This window comes from Petaurus breviceps, unplaced genomic scaffold (genome assembly GCF_028583685.1).
Source record: "Petaurus breviceps papuanus isolate PSGF00001 unplaced genomic scaffold, PetGlider_PUasm1.0 90750, whole genome shotgun sequence".
In the NCBI taxonomy this organism is placed as follows: domain Eukaryota; kingdom Metazoa; phylum Chordata; class Mammalia; order Diprotodontia; family Petauridae; genus Petaurus; species Petaurus breviceps.
The window spans coordinates 2,011,139-2,025,614 of NW_027187335.1; the positions used below are offsets into that span (position 1 = coordinate 2,011,139).

General features: G+C 41.3%; 1 protein-coding gene across 2 annotated transcripts in view; it reads right to left on the reverse strand.

Moving 5' to 3' along the window:
* AKAP1 (A-kinase anchoring protein 1) overlaps window positions 1–14,476 on the reverse strand; it is a 50,695-nt gene that overhangs the window by 10,396 nt on the left and 25,823 nt on the right. For both annotated transcript variants that reach the window (XM_069067449.1, XM_069067450.1), the window contains 5 exons: window positions 10,928–12,624; window positions 7,851–7,984; window positions 6,468–6,594; window positions 4,340–4,467; window positions 1,156–1,333 (listed from right to left, as the gene is read on the reverse strand). In XM_069067449.1, the coding sequence (XP_068923550.1) occupies window positions 1,156–1,333; window positions 4,340–4,467; window positions 6,468–6,594; window positions 7,851–7,984; window positions 10,928–12,602 (2,242 nt within the window). In that variant the 5' untranslated portion in view covers window positions 12,603–12,624. The remainder of the gene's footprint in view (window positions 1–1,155; window positions 1,334–4,339; window positions 4,468–6,467; window positions 6,595–7,850; window positions 7,985–10,927; window positions 12,625–14,476) is intronic.

Consider the following 14,476-nt stretch of genomic DNA (forward strand, 5'->3'; position numbering starts at 1 on the left):
GTGTGTGTGTGTGTGTGTGTGTGTGTGTGTGTGTGTGTGTGTGTGTTCAAAAAAAAAAAAAAATTCTGAGTTTACAATTCCCTCTCTCTCCTCCCTTCTCCCTGAGAAGGCAGGCAATTTGATAGAGGTTATATACGTGTGTAATCATGCAAAACATATTTTCATATTAATTATGTTATGAAAGAAAACACAGACGAAACAGAAATTTTTAAAAAAAAAGCACCACAAAAAAAATTGAAGTGTAAAATGGTATGCTTTGATCTGCATTCAGATTCCATCAATTCTTTCTCTGGAGGTGGATGGCACTTTTCATCACGAGTCCTTTGGAATTGTTTTGGATCACTATATTGCTGAGAATATCCAAGTCATTCACAGTTGATCATTGTAGAATATTACTATTACTGTGTATAACATTCTCCTGGTTCTGTTCACTTCACTTTGCATCAGTTCATGTAAGTCATTCTAAAGCTTTTATGAAAGCATCCTGATCATTTCTTTTTTCTTTTTGGAGGGCAATTGGGGTTAAGTGACTTGCCCAAGGTCACAAGGCTAGTTTTTGTGTTACGTGTCTGAGGCTAGATTTGAACTCAGGTCCTCCTGACTCCAGGACTGGTGCTCTACCCACTGTGCCACCTAGCTGCCCCTGATTATTTGTTATAGTACAACTCCATTATAATCGTATAACAACCATTCCCCAAAGAATGGACATCCCCATAATTTCCAGTTCTTTGCCACTATACAAAAAGAGCTACTATAACTATTTTTATGTAAGTAGGTACTCCCCCCAACCCCCTTTATTTTAAATCTCTTTGAGATACAAACCTAGTAGTAAGTGGTATTGCTGGATCAAAGGATACAGTTTTATAGTCCTTTGTGTATAGTTCCAAATTGGATCAGTTCACAACTCCACCAGTAGTGCATTGTGTCCAAATTTTCCTACATCCCTTCCAACATTTATTATTTCCCTTCTCTGTCATATTAGCCAATCTAATAAATGTGAGGTGGTACACCAGAGTTTTAATTTAGAGCACTTTTTCATAAGACTAAGAAAATTTTCAAGAGAGGTTTGAGATGTTGCTTCTCATTCTCCTCCTTGCTAGGTCTCAGGATCACCCAACTGCTCACCATCTCAGAACATCCTTGACAATTACTTGCCTTCTACTGGTGTAGGTAAGGTGGGAATCCCTGGCTGAGAGTAACAGAGGTACATCTGCTGGTCCAAACTACGGAGCGCATGGAAGGTGGGGTGCGTATGCTGCTGAACAAACATGTGCCCAGCATTCACCTGGTTGACCACAATCACTTCCACAGTGACACCATCGGGGAGCATGAGCTGCCAAAATAAGGAGAAAATCAAGAACAGATTGAAGAACGCAGGTGTCCCAAACCTCTAGCATTTAGTACTCGAGAGGTAGCAAGCCAGCAAGACATGCAGTCAGTCAAACTGAAGAGTCAATGTCTCACTCCTTCAGACACTGAGTTTTTCAACCAATTTGTCCCAGGTCTAAGTTTTTACAAGCCTTTCCAATAGACTTGGGCATCATAAGCACAAGGAAAATAGATTCAGTTTCTCTTACAAAGCGTCCACTCCTCCCAAAACATGTTTAATGCCTTATCCATGCCCCTCCCCCACAAGATAATATTTTTCACTTAACAACTCTAATCAAGAAAAAAGAGCCAAGGCTCCAACCTTGCCACAATAGTAAGACCTCCCCTTCCATAGGAGGCTTGCTGATGACCCAAAATGCTCTCGCACAAAGAGCTTGTTGCCACCTTCCCCCAAGAAGGGAAGAGAGAAGTTCCATTTCAAGATCTTCCATCTGGCCCTGGAGAAGATGGCAAGGGACTAGGACCTGGCTGGGCCCTCAGAAAACATGCAGAATTTCCTTCGGATAGGTCACTAAGCAGTTCAAGAACCCCTTAAGATTTAGTTTAAGGTATAAAGATTCCATGGTAGGTTTAGGTAGCACTTTTACTGACGAGAACCAAGAGTCCAGAAGGAATTAGGGTGAACAAGAAATCAGTCCTATACAGAATGTCCCAAAAGTCTTAGTGCAGTTATAAGCACTTAAGTCTTTAGTTTGGGGACATCCTATATACCAGGTCTAGGACACCTGGTCCCTATTCTCTCATGTTCCCTGGGGCCTTCCCTCTCTTCCCCAACCTTTTTACCTTTCTTTAATTGTCTTTTGTCCCTCTCCTTCTTATCCCTACTAAAATCTAGGAGAAGAGAAGGAGAAACTAGGAAGTTGGGCTACTACTTCCTAATAGTTGCCAACAGTAAGTAATGTTGCTTTGGAATTTGACCAGCACTGACAACCAGACCACCTCCCTATCCCCTATCATTTAATTTAAATTTAAAGAATTCTGAAGGTTTTTCGTAATCTAATGAGGTCCTTTTCAACTACCAAGGCCACAATTATTCTCTTTCATGCCCAATTATTAAATAGGTACCTTCTATGAGTCTTGTGCCACTCCGCTTCCTCCCACCAATGTCCTCTCTCTCTAATTTAAGAGACCTATTTCTAACTCTACCTTTTCCCCAGTACAGCTAGCAAGAATACAGTAACAACCTCTCCATAGCACTCTCACCCCTCCCCAGGGATGACTTTTCAGGGATTCGTTCCAATCACAATTACCTAGGCTTTAGAAAAATGCCCCCAAGTATCAACAGATAAGAACAGGGAAACCCATTTCATTAAGAGCAGAATCAACATCAAACCTAGGCTCCCATTAAAATAAAGAGGATATTGTTTCAAAAAGAAAGGAGGATCCAGGTCTTATCTGAGATTCTCTATCTCCCCATGTCTTGTTCTATACATCAGAGGATTTACAGAGGTTACACTGAATAAATTAATGCATCAATGTATTCCCCCACAATACCCTATCATAGTTTCTTGCAAATAATAGTTTTTAAATGGTCATTTAATGAATAACTAAATTTACCTTCCATTGCCCCACTAACGATGAACCTGAATGAGCATTTCTATAAAAATGTATTTCTCTTTAGATATATGAAACATTCTCCTTCATTTGTAATGTTTCAAAATGCATGCAAAATATACCCCAACTGGGGGGGAGGAGAGGGAGTTTAGGATGCTCACAGGTAAGGAAATAGCCAGCCTAGCTATACATCTAGCATTCAGTAGCTTTAATAATGTATCTGTGGAATGACCATTAACTGAAATACCTCCTCACCCAAACCAAAACCCAAGAAGACAGTTTTCATTGAGCAGTGAGTCTCAACTGTGGACCAAAGCCAACTAAATCTCATACCCACAAAGCCCTGAAAGCCTCTTAACATTGAGATTAGGCATAGCTAGGGTGTCTGTATGGGAGCATATCTGAAGTATACTCTGGGAATTCAATTCTAGTGTGCCAATAGATAATACTGAGTAGTCCCAAGAGGTACAGACTGGGCACTCATTATAACATGTGTCAGACAGGCATCTTACACTGGCTACTCAGGGTAGAGAAATTGAGAAGAGAATATCTACTTTTCCTGTGTGTTAGGAAAAAAAGATGGATGTCTCACACAAGTTTAAAAATAAAGGAAAAGAAAAGCAATATTATTTTATTGCCTGTATACCTTGCTGAAGAGACTGGTCAAAGAAAGTAAAATCATAACCAGGAACAATGTGTGTTATTTATAAGGGTGGGTTATGGTCTAGCAGTATTTTCACATTTAGGGTTTTTTTAAGTTATTTTCTTTTGTTTTTGAAAAGGTTTACAAAGAGCTTACAAAAGCTAAGCACAAGACAAGAGAAAGTACCCTAAGAAAAGTATATTATGGTCCACAGAGATGTCCCATTTTTTAAATGTTTTATACGAAAAAGAGCTAAGCAAAAGTCCCATTCATTCTCAGAATAGACAAATCATCAGGTACCCTCAACTCTGTATAAGGCCAGACTTGACAGTATGGTTTTAAAAGACTACACAGAGCTAACACAATTCTGTTTTGTTTCATAAATATGTTTGCACAAACCAAAACAGGGACCCTCTTTTGAGTCACACACAAACACAAAAAAGTTAAATTAGTTTAAATTAGCTTAAACTACTATATCCATATATCATTGCATCTATCCTGGGCTTCTGTCCCCATACTATTTATTTTCCAACCCCTCCAATAATGATGTGAGTGGCTTAGCTACCACCATTAAGAAAGTAACAGGAGGGAGCACACACCCACCTCCTGCCATTCCCTGATTGTAGAAACATTCCAAAATGGCCCATGAATTCAGGTCTTGTCTTGGAAGTGGAAGAGCACAGCTTAGAGGAAGGTAGATAAGAGGAAAGAGAATAACCAGTTTCCTACCCTTCATCTGTCAAGGGAACTTACCCAGGAGGTCATTGGAAGAGACGGCAGAGTCAGTGAAGGAAGCGGAGGAGCATAAATATTGGTCAGGTTCAACTCTTTGAACTTCTTACCAATTAAGCTAAGTGCTTTGTCTACATGATGCTGAGACCCTGAATGGAGGGGAAAGAAGAAAGAAGAAAAAGGGAGAAAACATTCATCAATAAACAAAGGAAAAGGGGCGGCTAGTAAAAGCACTGGCCCTGGAGTCAGGAGGACCCGAGTTCACTTCTGACCTCAGACACTTAACACCCACACCCACAAAAAAAACTAGCCGTGTAACCTTGGGCAAGTTACTTAACCCCAATTGCCCTCCAAAAAAGGCAAAAAAAAAAAAAAAAAGGAAAAGTTCTTACCACTCATCCAATATTCTCTTTTTCAAAAGATAACATTAATATTTTACTAATGACTTTTGGTTATTTTTTTCCCCAGTCACTCAAAAGTTCAGCTTAGTTTTTAGTTGTTGCAGTCATTTTTTCTATTGTTTTTCTAATTCTACTCATTTCTCTCTGCATCAGCTCACAGAAATCTTATGTTCAACTATTTCTCAAATCAATGAGCATCTGCTTGGTTTTTCTATCTTTGCTATCTCAAAAAGTGTGGCTATGAATAGTTTACTGTAAATTGGAGTTCTGACTACCTTGGAATAGTAGAATGGCTGATTCAAAAGTGTGTGGTTATAGCTTGGTCACTTTTCTTGCATAATTCCAAATTGTTACCAAGAATAACTGAACCAATTCACAGCTCCTACAATGTATTTACTGTGCCTATCCTTACCACAGCTCCTCCATCTCTAAGTGTTCCCATTTTTTTGGTCATATCTACTGATCTGATACCGTGTTTCCCCGATAATAAGACCTATCCCGAAAATAAGCCCTCCCCTTACTGTGTAAGATTCCTCTAAAATAAGCCCTCCCCCGAAAATAAGCCCTATTGAGATTGCTACTGTAGTGAAGATGATCCCCTGCGCCACGGTACCCTCTGTATGCACCGCCCCCTCCCCGCCGTGAAACACACAACGCACTCCAAGCTGCATCCAATCAGAGCTGCAGCAGTGAGCGCGTCATCCTGTTCTTCCCCAGTGATTTGCTTATTGAATAAAGGTACATTTTTTTTGTTCACATTTACCTGTTTATTAAAATTGCTGTCAATGTTCATTAAAATAAGCCCTCCCCTGAAAATAAGCCCTCTGGTGTTTTTCTGTCCAAAAAATTTAATAAGACAGTGTCTTATTATCGGGGAAACACAGTAGGTATGAGATGAAACCTTTGGGTTATTTTAATTTGCATCTCTTATTTAGTGATTTACTGATTTCAAATGGTTTACAGTTTGCAATTCTTTTGAAGATCAAGGATTATGTCTTCAATGAAATAGAGCATCAAGAAGTCTTTAAAAAAGAGGTACCAAGAAACATTGCAAAGGCATTATTATTAAGGGTAAAACTAATCCAAAGGCCTTTTTCTTCTCAGAACCAAACTGCCTTTCAAATAATAGCCAACAACATTAGTAGTGGTTTGAACCCCTCAGGAGATAGCACAATTCAGAAATCCAGATGCACAATTCAGGAATCCAAACGTACAATTCAGAAATCCAACGAAATTTCATATATCAGAGAGGTAAGGATTAAATAGAAATATCCATGAAAAGAAGGTTCTGGTAGGAAAAGCATTATAAGCATTAAGCTAAAAAGGGAAAAATAACTCTCAATCTTCCCCTTCCCCTGTTTTTTTCTTTTGAAAACCCAAGAAATATATTCAAAAATTTTGGTTCTAAGAAGGGTCCTAAACAGCTTGGCAAAATAATCCCAGATCTATTACTTATTAGAAGTGTGACTTAAGACTCTTAACTTCTAAATCCCTTTTTCCTGACTCGAATGGATGAGAAAAAATAACTGAAGGGGAGGTGGGAATGGGGAGAATAATTTTATTCTTCCAGGGATACCTGCCTTGACTACCTACCTACTTTACAAGGTTCTTGAGGATCTGATGAATTGCTTTACAAGAACTAAGACAAACCACAAAATTACAATTAGGGCACATACAAAGCCTTGGAAAAATCTATCTGGGCATTTGGAAGAGAAACTAGGACTTAAGAGTAAAAGCATCCCACTGACCTTCTATATGGCAGATCTGGAAGTTCTGAGTATAAGGTAGTGTTGAAATATAGATCTTGGCACCAGATGTTTGTTTCAGGAAACTCACATATCGACCCTGCTTGCCAATTAGCCGACCAACCAAGTGCTTCAAGAAAGGATAGAAGAGATTTACATGGTAAACTAATTCCCTATCATATATTCACCATTGTTTTATACAAATTAAAAGCCTCTATCTTGTTTTCTGCCACATAAAGCAGTCCAGGCAGATAGTTTCAGATAGGTAAAAGGACAAGTTTTTAAACAGTGAAGAGATATTAAGGGGGGGAAAAAAACCTCCAGAGAACCATTCCCTCCCCCTGCCCCAACTTATTCTTAATTATGGGAGAAGGAAAACAAAAGGAGTCACAAGTTACTATCATTCACTTCAACTATCACACACCCACCCTTCCAAATTTAAATTACTATGTTTGTTTCTCCTAACTAACAGAAAGAGAGAGCTCAAATGGAAAATAAAAATCTAAGAACTAGTTGTCTAATATCCTCAGGCTACTGTCATCAATTCCAAGCAGCCTGGAGCCTTCAACACATTTGTCTTTGTTTGCAAATCTGGGCACTGAAGTTAGGAATACAACATAAACTTGGAAGAAGCCAAACCCCAGTCATCACTGAGAGAGTATGACTTGAAACCAGGATTTTGGTACACACACCCAACAGATCCCCCTTCTCCTAGAGGTGCTCTCATATTCTGCCCATGTGTTGAAAGGATAGTCCTCTGAGAGAGAAGTCTGAACAGGAGACTCAGACTAAGGGAGAAAATACACTAATAGGAGATTAAGATTGGGACACACATCTTTTGGTCCCGGTATATATGCATGCATTCAATTGGGTGCACTGTGGGCATTCTGGGCAACCAAATGTCTTTGAGTCAAAGAAGACTGGTGGTGATATTTCATTTAAATGCCACACTTAATGTGGCTCCTTCTAGTTCAGGAGCCAATACATAGACCTGTCTCTACTTTCCTCCAGCTATGTTTTTCAGTAGCAAGTTAGCTTAGGGACAATTTCTCTAAGTATGACCACTGTACTCCCAACCTCAAACAGATTGGATGATCCCCTAAATGAGAAGAGACCATGGGGAGATTAAGTGACCCTGTGAGGGGTTAAAGAAAGAGGTTTTTAAAGAACTCAGTCTTATTATAGTTTAGGGTCATTACAGAAGCATCATTTTCATTAACATCCAAGTGGTCTAAGATTGCTTGGGATTCCACTTAATATTCTTCTCCTCTCTACAATATTGTTTGAATCCAGACAACCTAACAGACCTGAGTCCTAGAAAAATCAGTTGCTATCTATCCCTGTTCTCAGTTTTCCAAAACAGCAGGCTTTAAGGCCCATCCTTACCTTTGGCACTTCTATCTCCCAGATTGTGAGCTCAACCTTGTTGGTCTCAGTGCCTGCCTGGGAGCTTGAATGACTTTCTGTCTTCCTAAGGCCACATCCACTGTCCACAGAATCCATGCTGTTCACATCTGAACCTGCCAGGGGGAAGAAGTTTGTATATTACACACACACACAAAAAAAATCACCAATAACCCATAAAGCATGTAATTAAATTTTCTAAGAAGGTACAGAGCCCCACCCTACCTCCCACCCCCAACACAACTCTCAAGTGGTGAATGCCATTTCAGTCGGGAAGGACTATAATAAACCTAAGTGCCTAAGTGGAGTTAGGAATAGGGGTGTAGGTAGATCTAATTTTAGTCTGCCACCCACAGTTTTACTTGCATTATTAGGAGCACATCCAACCTGGAGGCTCTAGTTCAGAAATGTTGAAACTAAAACCAAAAATTCAGATGCCTCACTTAAAGAGGTATATGAAGATGGGGGAGGGGTTCCTTAGTTGAACTTGGTTTAGGCAGGGCCCATCACAATAAATCTCTTGGGCACAGAAGAACCAATTTCTCTTCTTGTTATCTGGGCCTCACTTAACCCATCAAATAGGTTTTTGTCAATTGTTTCACCACCTTTCCCCAACCCAACCACTCTAAGAAGGGGAGATCACCTAACTCTTGGGTACTAGAGCCTGCGTACAACCTCCATCTTCTCAGGAAAGCTTTTCCTGAAGGTTCTGGATTCTTGAGTCCCCCCTTCCTGATTAGAGGCCTTTTCTCCTACCAGAAACAAGGAGAGAAGGAGAGAAGGAAGAGAGAGGCCAATTTTGTTTTTGGTTTATATTCTACAAGTTCTTCTGAAGTCAAGCTTATCCTGCCTAAAAATCCCCTTGATGTAAGCATTAAAACTTCTAGAGATCATCTGGTCCAAACTCATTTCCTGAGAGGATGAAACTCAAGCTAAGGAGCAAAATGTCCCATAAGTACTAAGTAACAGAATTCCAACACAAAATCGTTACCAATCCTGGGGTTGTTTTCTGCTGCAATGATTCTATTTTGGAGCCCTACCAAATTTCAGCTGCAACTGAGCAAGGGCTAGCTTTAAGGGGAAAAAAATCCACTCCCATAAAACCCAGCTTTTACATTGTTCCTAGTTAAAGGTGACCCAAATCATCACTAGGTTTCTATTTGCCCTCTATCTTTCCTTGAGTTGTGTCCCATATAATTCCAAGGGAAGAGAAGAATTTAAGAAGCAGAGACTCCTGTTTCATGTCCCTTCCAAAACAAAGTGGTAATGACACTGTACTTTGGAATTGCCAAAACAGTAACCTCTCTTCCATGTGCTCCACACATATCTAGCCTCCAGCCCTGTGCTATAATTCTAAAGGATTCAGTCACTTGAGCAGTATACATCTCCATAATGCCAGGCAGGAAGATGACATAGGAGAGAGTCAGGCACATCATTTATGTACAAATAGCACTTTCAGAAGCATTGCTCATACTGAGTACTATTTTAGAACTAGGGTGGGGGAAAGAGGGTAGGGGAGTGGGCTTCAAGTATAAACACGATCCTGTTCTTGTCTGTTTTCTAACCCAATACTGAGGAATCACTGTCTCACTGGGTTTCTTAACTGAAAGGATAGCGAGTCTCTGGCAGAGTCCTCCCCTCCAAGGTGATTAAAAAGAATCAGAATGGGCTGAGGTGTTGGCATCCTGGAACAGTTGTATTCTAGACATCCTCTAATTTCAGGCCAACAATTTGAGCCTCTAAAAAGAGTTTCTCCTATGTTCAAGAAGTAAAGCATTTTACCCTCAACATAAAGAAAAAACTACCTAAGAATTCAAATTGTCCCAAAAAAAGAATGAACTGCCTTGGGGCTAGGTCTACAGACCAAAGGGATGACCACCAGTTGGGGATGTGGCAAAATAGATTTTGGTCCAGATACAGAACAGATTAAGTAGCTTCTGAGATCCCTTCCTACTCAGACTGTGGGATTAAGGAAGAGTTTCACATCTAAAATTAAAGGGAACAGTAATAATAAGCAAAGAGCTATGAAAGAATCTAAGATTTATCTGAAAGACAAGTTATTTATCATACATCAATGTTGTACCCAAAGAAGCACGATCTAAGACATCCCCCACCCTTTTGGAGTCAAAACATTTTATATCCTGTGGATCAAGGATGTATATAAACCTAAGAAATGGCCATGTGCCTTTAAATCAATTAAAATGAGGGTGTGAATCACTGTGTCATCCCATGAGATGATCTGACATTCTGGGAGTTAGCAGAGTTAGTTCCCAGGATTGGGAACTGCTGATCAAGGAATTGGCCATTCAAACATTCCACAAATGGGTCCATTTTTGAGAACCCTGAGACAATTTTTAATCACAGGAAGCCTCCCTTGGGATAGAATTATAGCTGCCCAGTCACAGCCCCAGACTGATTGGCTACTGGCTACAAATCTCCACCAGATTTCCACAGCTAAACGTGTTACAGGGACTAGTCTGGAAAGCATCAATATCTTATGGCTACCAAGGGAAGTGGCCATCTGTTGGACTTTCCTCCCAATAAGAGAAGAAAGGACATAAGCAAAGCCACAGAAACAAGTTCAAGTAAAGAAAGCATCAAAGAAATAGACCATAAAAAAAACTATCTTCTCTATATTTAATCTCCAAAAGAGCAAGTATCCTCCTTTAAAGACCATAAAAATAGAACTACAAGTCTACTTTTGGCTTTCAATAACAAGCCTGATTTTCAGAGGTTATCCGCCACAGAGGAACACATTCAACACTGTTCCAGAGAAGGTTTTATCCACTTGATCCAACAAAGTCACCTAAAGCCCTCAGAAATACCTTAATTACACAGTCCAGCTGCTAAGGATACATTATTGAAAAGTCTCTTGGGTTACAAGAGTTGGAAGAATGAATTTTAAAAGGCACAATCCACAAAACTCAAGTCACAGATTTTTTAAAAACTGCACACCAAAAAACCCTTAAAAAAACAACAGGCTTGTTGAGAAGCAGGGGCCAGAATAAAGGGGAACCCACTCCAGTTTTGCACTCTATGTGATTTTAAAACATTCCTACCTCCAGACTGATCAGCCTCTGTCTCTGTGGTCCATCTATCCTCTGTCCCCAAGTCAGAGGACTCCCCTTTCAGCACTCCATTGCTATAGGACACAGTCCTTTCCAGCAGGGGAGGGCTAAGTGGCTTGTTGGTAGGGCTTAGGTTGAGCTCCAAGGAAGAATCTTCTAGCCCAGAAGTGCCTGCAGAATCTGAACAATTACCAGAAGAGGATACTGACTGAGCCCTCTGGCTGTCCTCTGACATGCAGGTGACACAGCTGGTATCCTCTACCCTGATGTTGGCCTCCTCAAATGACTCACTGTGGTGGATGGCTTGGGATGGGCATGCTGCCAGGGAGATACGCTGGGCAGAATTCTTTGGCTTGCCATCAAGGGCAGCACTAGACATGAGACTGTTCTTCAGACAGCTCACATAGGTCTTCTGCTTGTGAGCAAGATCCTCCATTTGGGGGCCAGGCGGGGGGCTGGCTACTTCCAGCTCTACTGTCTCTACTGCTGCCATCGGTGCTTCAATCACAGCCCTGCTGGGATCGGAAGAGCTCTGCTCCAAGACAGGTTTCTGGCTGGCTAGGGCAAAGCTCTTCTCCTCCACTGGGTCTTCAACCCAACTCACTGAGGGCTGACAGTTGTGTTGCTTAAGGTCACCCTCTGTTTTCCCTAGTAATTCTTCCTTTGCTGCTAAGATCACTTTGGAAATGATTTGCATGGCTGCCTGCTCAAAATCCTCTCTGATCGCTACAGAGCTTCCTTTCTTCAGTTCCCCTACAAGGTGGTCCCCATCTAGGTAACCTTCTTCAGATCTGCTGCCTCTGACCTGATGAGCCAGGGTCTCTTCTTCCTGTGACAATTCTGCTTGAGTTGACTCTATGAAACTATTCAATACTTTCCCCAGGCACTCCTCCTTCTGCACTGACCTGACTCCCCGAGATCTATTCTCCTTCCCTTTTTCTTCTTCCATTATGGCATCCTTTCTTGGAACTCTGTTCTTGGATTCAGAACCAAGGTCATGGGACAAGCCACCTTCTTCAGACACACTCTCTCCCATGGCAGCATCACCTGTTCCTTCTATTCCACTTGTCTCCTTTACCTTCTCCAAAGGGCCATGCTGCTCGGAAGGGACCTCCAAACAGCCTGGCCTGCCTTTCCCAGGTATCTGACTGAATGGGGAGTCTTGTTTTTGTAGTTCTATTGCTTCATGGGGGAACAAAGCATCCTTGAGGGGTGGAAGTGAAGATTCTTTAGGAATAGACCTCGTTTCCTCTTGAGATGCTGCTTTTTCCAATTTTCCACTGTCTTCCTTGCGTAAGCTCAGTCGGAGCTTTGTGTCTGTGGTGCCAGAAAAGGTGCTAGAAGGATCTGATTTTCTTGGAACCAGATGTGGCTGTGATGGTATAGTTACAAGTTCCATGGCAGATTTACCCATAGTTACTATCTCTTTTTCTGGAGGCTGTGAACCATCTGAAGGCAAAGGCACTACTCTGGTGTAGCAGACTTCTTCCCTCAAGAAGGATTCCTCAATTGGGGTGTCTGTCCTAAGATCTTTGGCTGTGGCCCCTGCCTGCCTGTCGCGACTGCTGACATGCTCTTTTTTTCGAGAGAAAAACCACCACCAACCGATGAGGGCCAACACTCCAGGCAAGGCTAAGGGGAAGATTGCACGGAACTGTATGGCCATCCTGGAGATTCTGTAGTTACACCTAAAGAAAATGAGAAGGTAGTACAAGTCAGAAGAAGGTCGATTATCTAGCCAAACAAAAACTTTTCACAGGTTACCTACTCTGATATTTCTAGCATCCTACTACTACAACACAAATGCAGGAGGGAAAAATTCAATATCAGTTATTCAATGAGCACTATAAAAATGTCAATTATTCATTCTTCCTGCCCAATGCACATCCCATTCAGAGATTCCTTTACAATGATGACTTAAACCCTAATCTGATCACAACTCTGATGCTAACCTCCCCATTCAAAATTATACCTCAATTCAAATCGATGGGGGGGTGGGGGGGGAATGAAAAAAAAAAACCTGCAGAGGTCAAGATACTGTCCCTTCTGGAAATTCTGGCTATTGAAGTGACATTGTGGTATAGTCAATAGAGCTCTGGCAGTGGAGTCAGGAGAACTGGCTTTAAATCCCACATCTGATACTAAGTGGGGAAGCACAGGCAAGGCTTTTAATGTCTCAGCTTTCCTTTCCTCAGTTGTCAATTGCGGCTACTTGGAATTGCAAGGATCAAGGTGGTACAAGTGTTTTGTAAACCTTCAGTCACTGTCTAAACATCATTTATTATTGTCTTCCTGCTCAATGCACATTCCATTCAGATATTCCTCTATAACACTCTCACACCCAAATCTCATCACAACTGACTGACACTAACCTCTCCATCTAAAAACTTGGCTCAAATCCACACATTTGTCAGCACCTGCTATGTTTCAGGTATTAGGAAAATGAAGAGAAAGATCAAACAATCCCCACCTTCAAGGGGGAGAGACATACAACATGTACAAAAAAGATAAATGGGGCGGCTAGGTGGCGCAGTGAGTAAAGTGCCGCCCCAGAGTCAGGAGGACCCGAGTTTGGTTCTGGCCTCAGACACTTAACACCCACACAAAAAAACTAGCCGTGTAACCCTGGGCAAGTTACCCAATTGCCCTCCAAAAGGCAAAAAATAAATAAATAAATACAGAAATGTCAAGAACAATGAGGGAACCCAAGGGAAGGTCTTAACAGGGCCCTAGGTACATGAATAAGGAATCTGAATAAAGTGACAATACTATTATAGCTGGAAACAAGAGGAATAGGAGGACACAAGAAATGATACATGAGAGAAGCAGCACCTGAGTTGGAAGAGAACGATTCTGGGAGGATGATGCATATTCTGGGCCTATGCAAATGATCAAGGAACTGGTAGTTCAGGCAACAGTCAGCCACCCTGGATGGTTGGAAGGTAGAGTGGATAGGAGAGGCAAATAAAGATGTTCAGGGTCCTAAGATCCAGAGCAAGGAATTTCTATTTTCTTCTAGACACAGCAGGCTGCCTTTTAAACACAGGAACGTGGTCAGATCTATGATCTAGAAGGATTTTGGCAGTCATGTGGTAAATGCATTGGAGGGGAAGAGACCAGCTGTAGGAAAACAATCCTAAGATTTTAATAATGGTATAGATGGGTAGTAGCAAGAGACTAAAACTAACATAATGGTCAATGAATCAGACAGGAGGGGACAGATTTGAGATACGCTATAGAAGTAATAGGATACAACTGATGGCATATGAAGGTAAAGAGCCCAGGATGACCGAGGTCATGAATCTGGATGTCTGAGAGACTAATAGTGCCAGCTGGAGGGTGGGGGAAGAGATCTGTTTGGAAAAAGGGGTCAGTTCAGGTGGGATGTTGGTGGGGACATCCAGGAAATGTAGACTAGAGTTTAATAAAGATGAAGCTAGATATCTAGATCTGGCAGTCATCAGCTGTGTAGTGACAATCAAAACCACAAGAACCATTCATATGGTACTAAGTGAACCCATAGGAGCTGAGGAGATCACC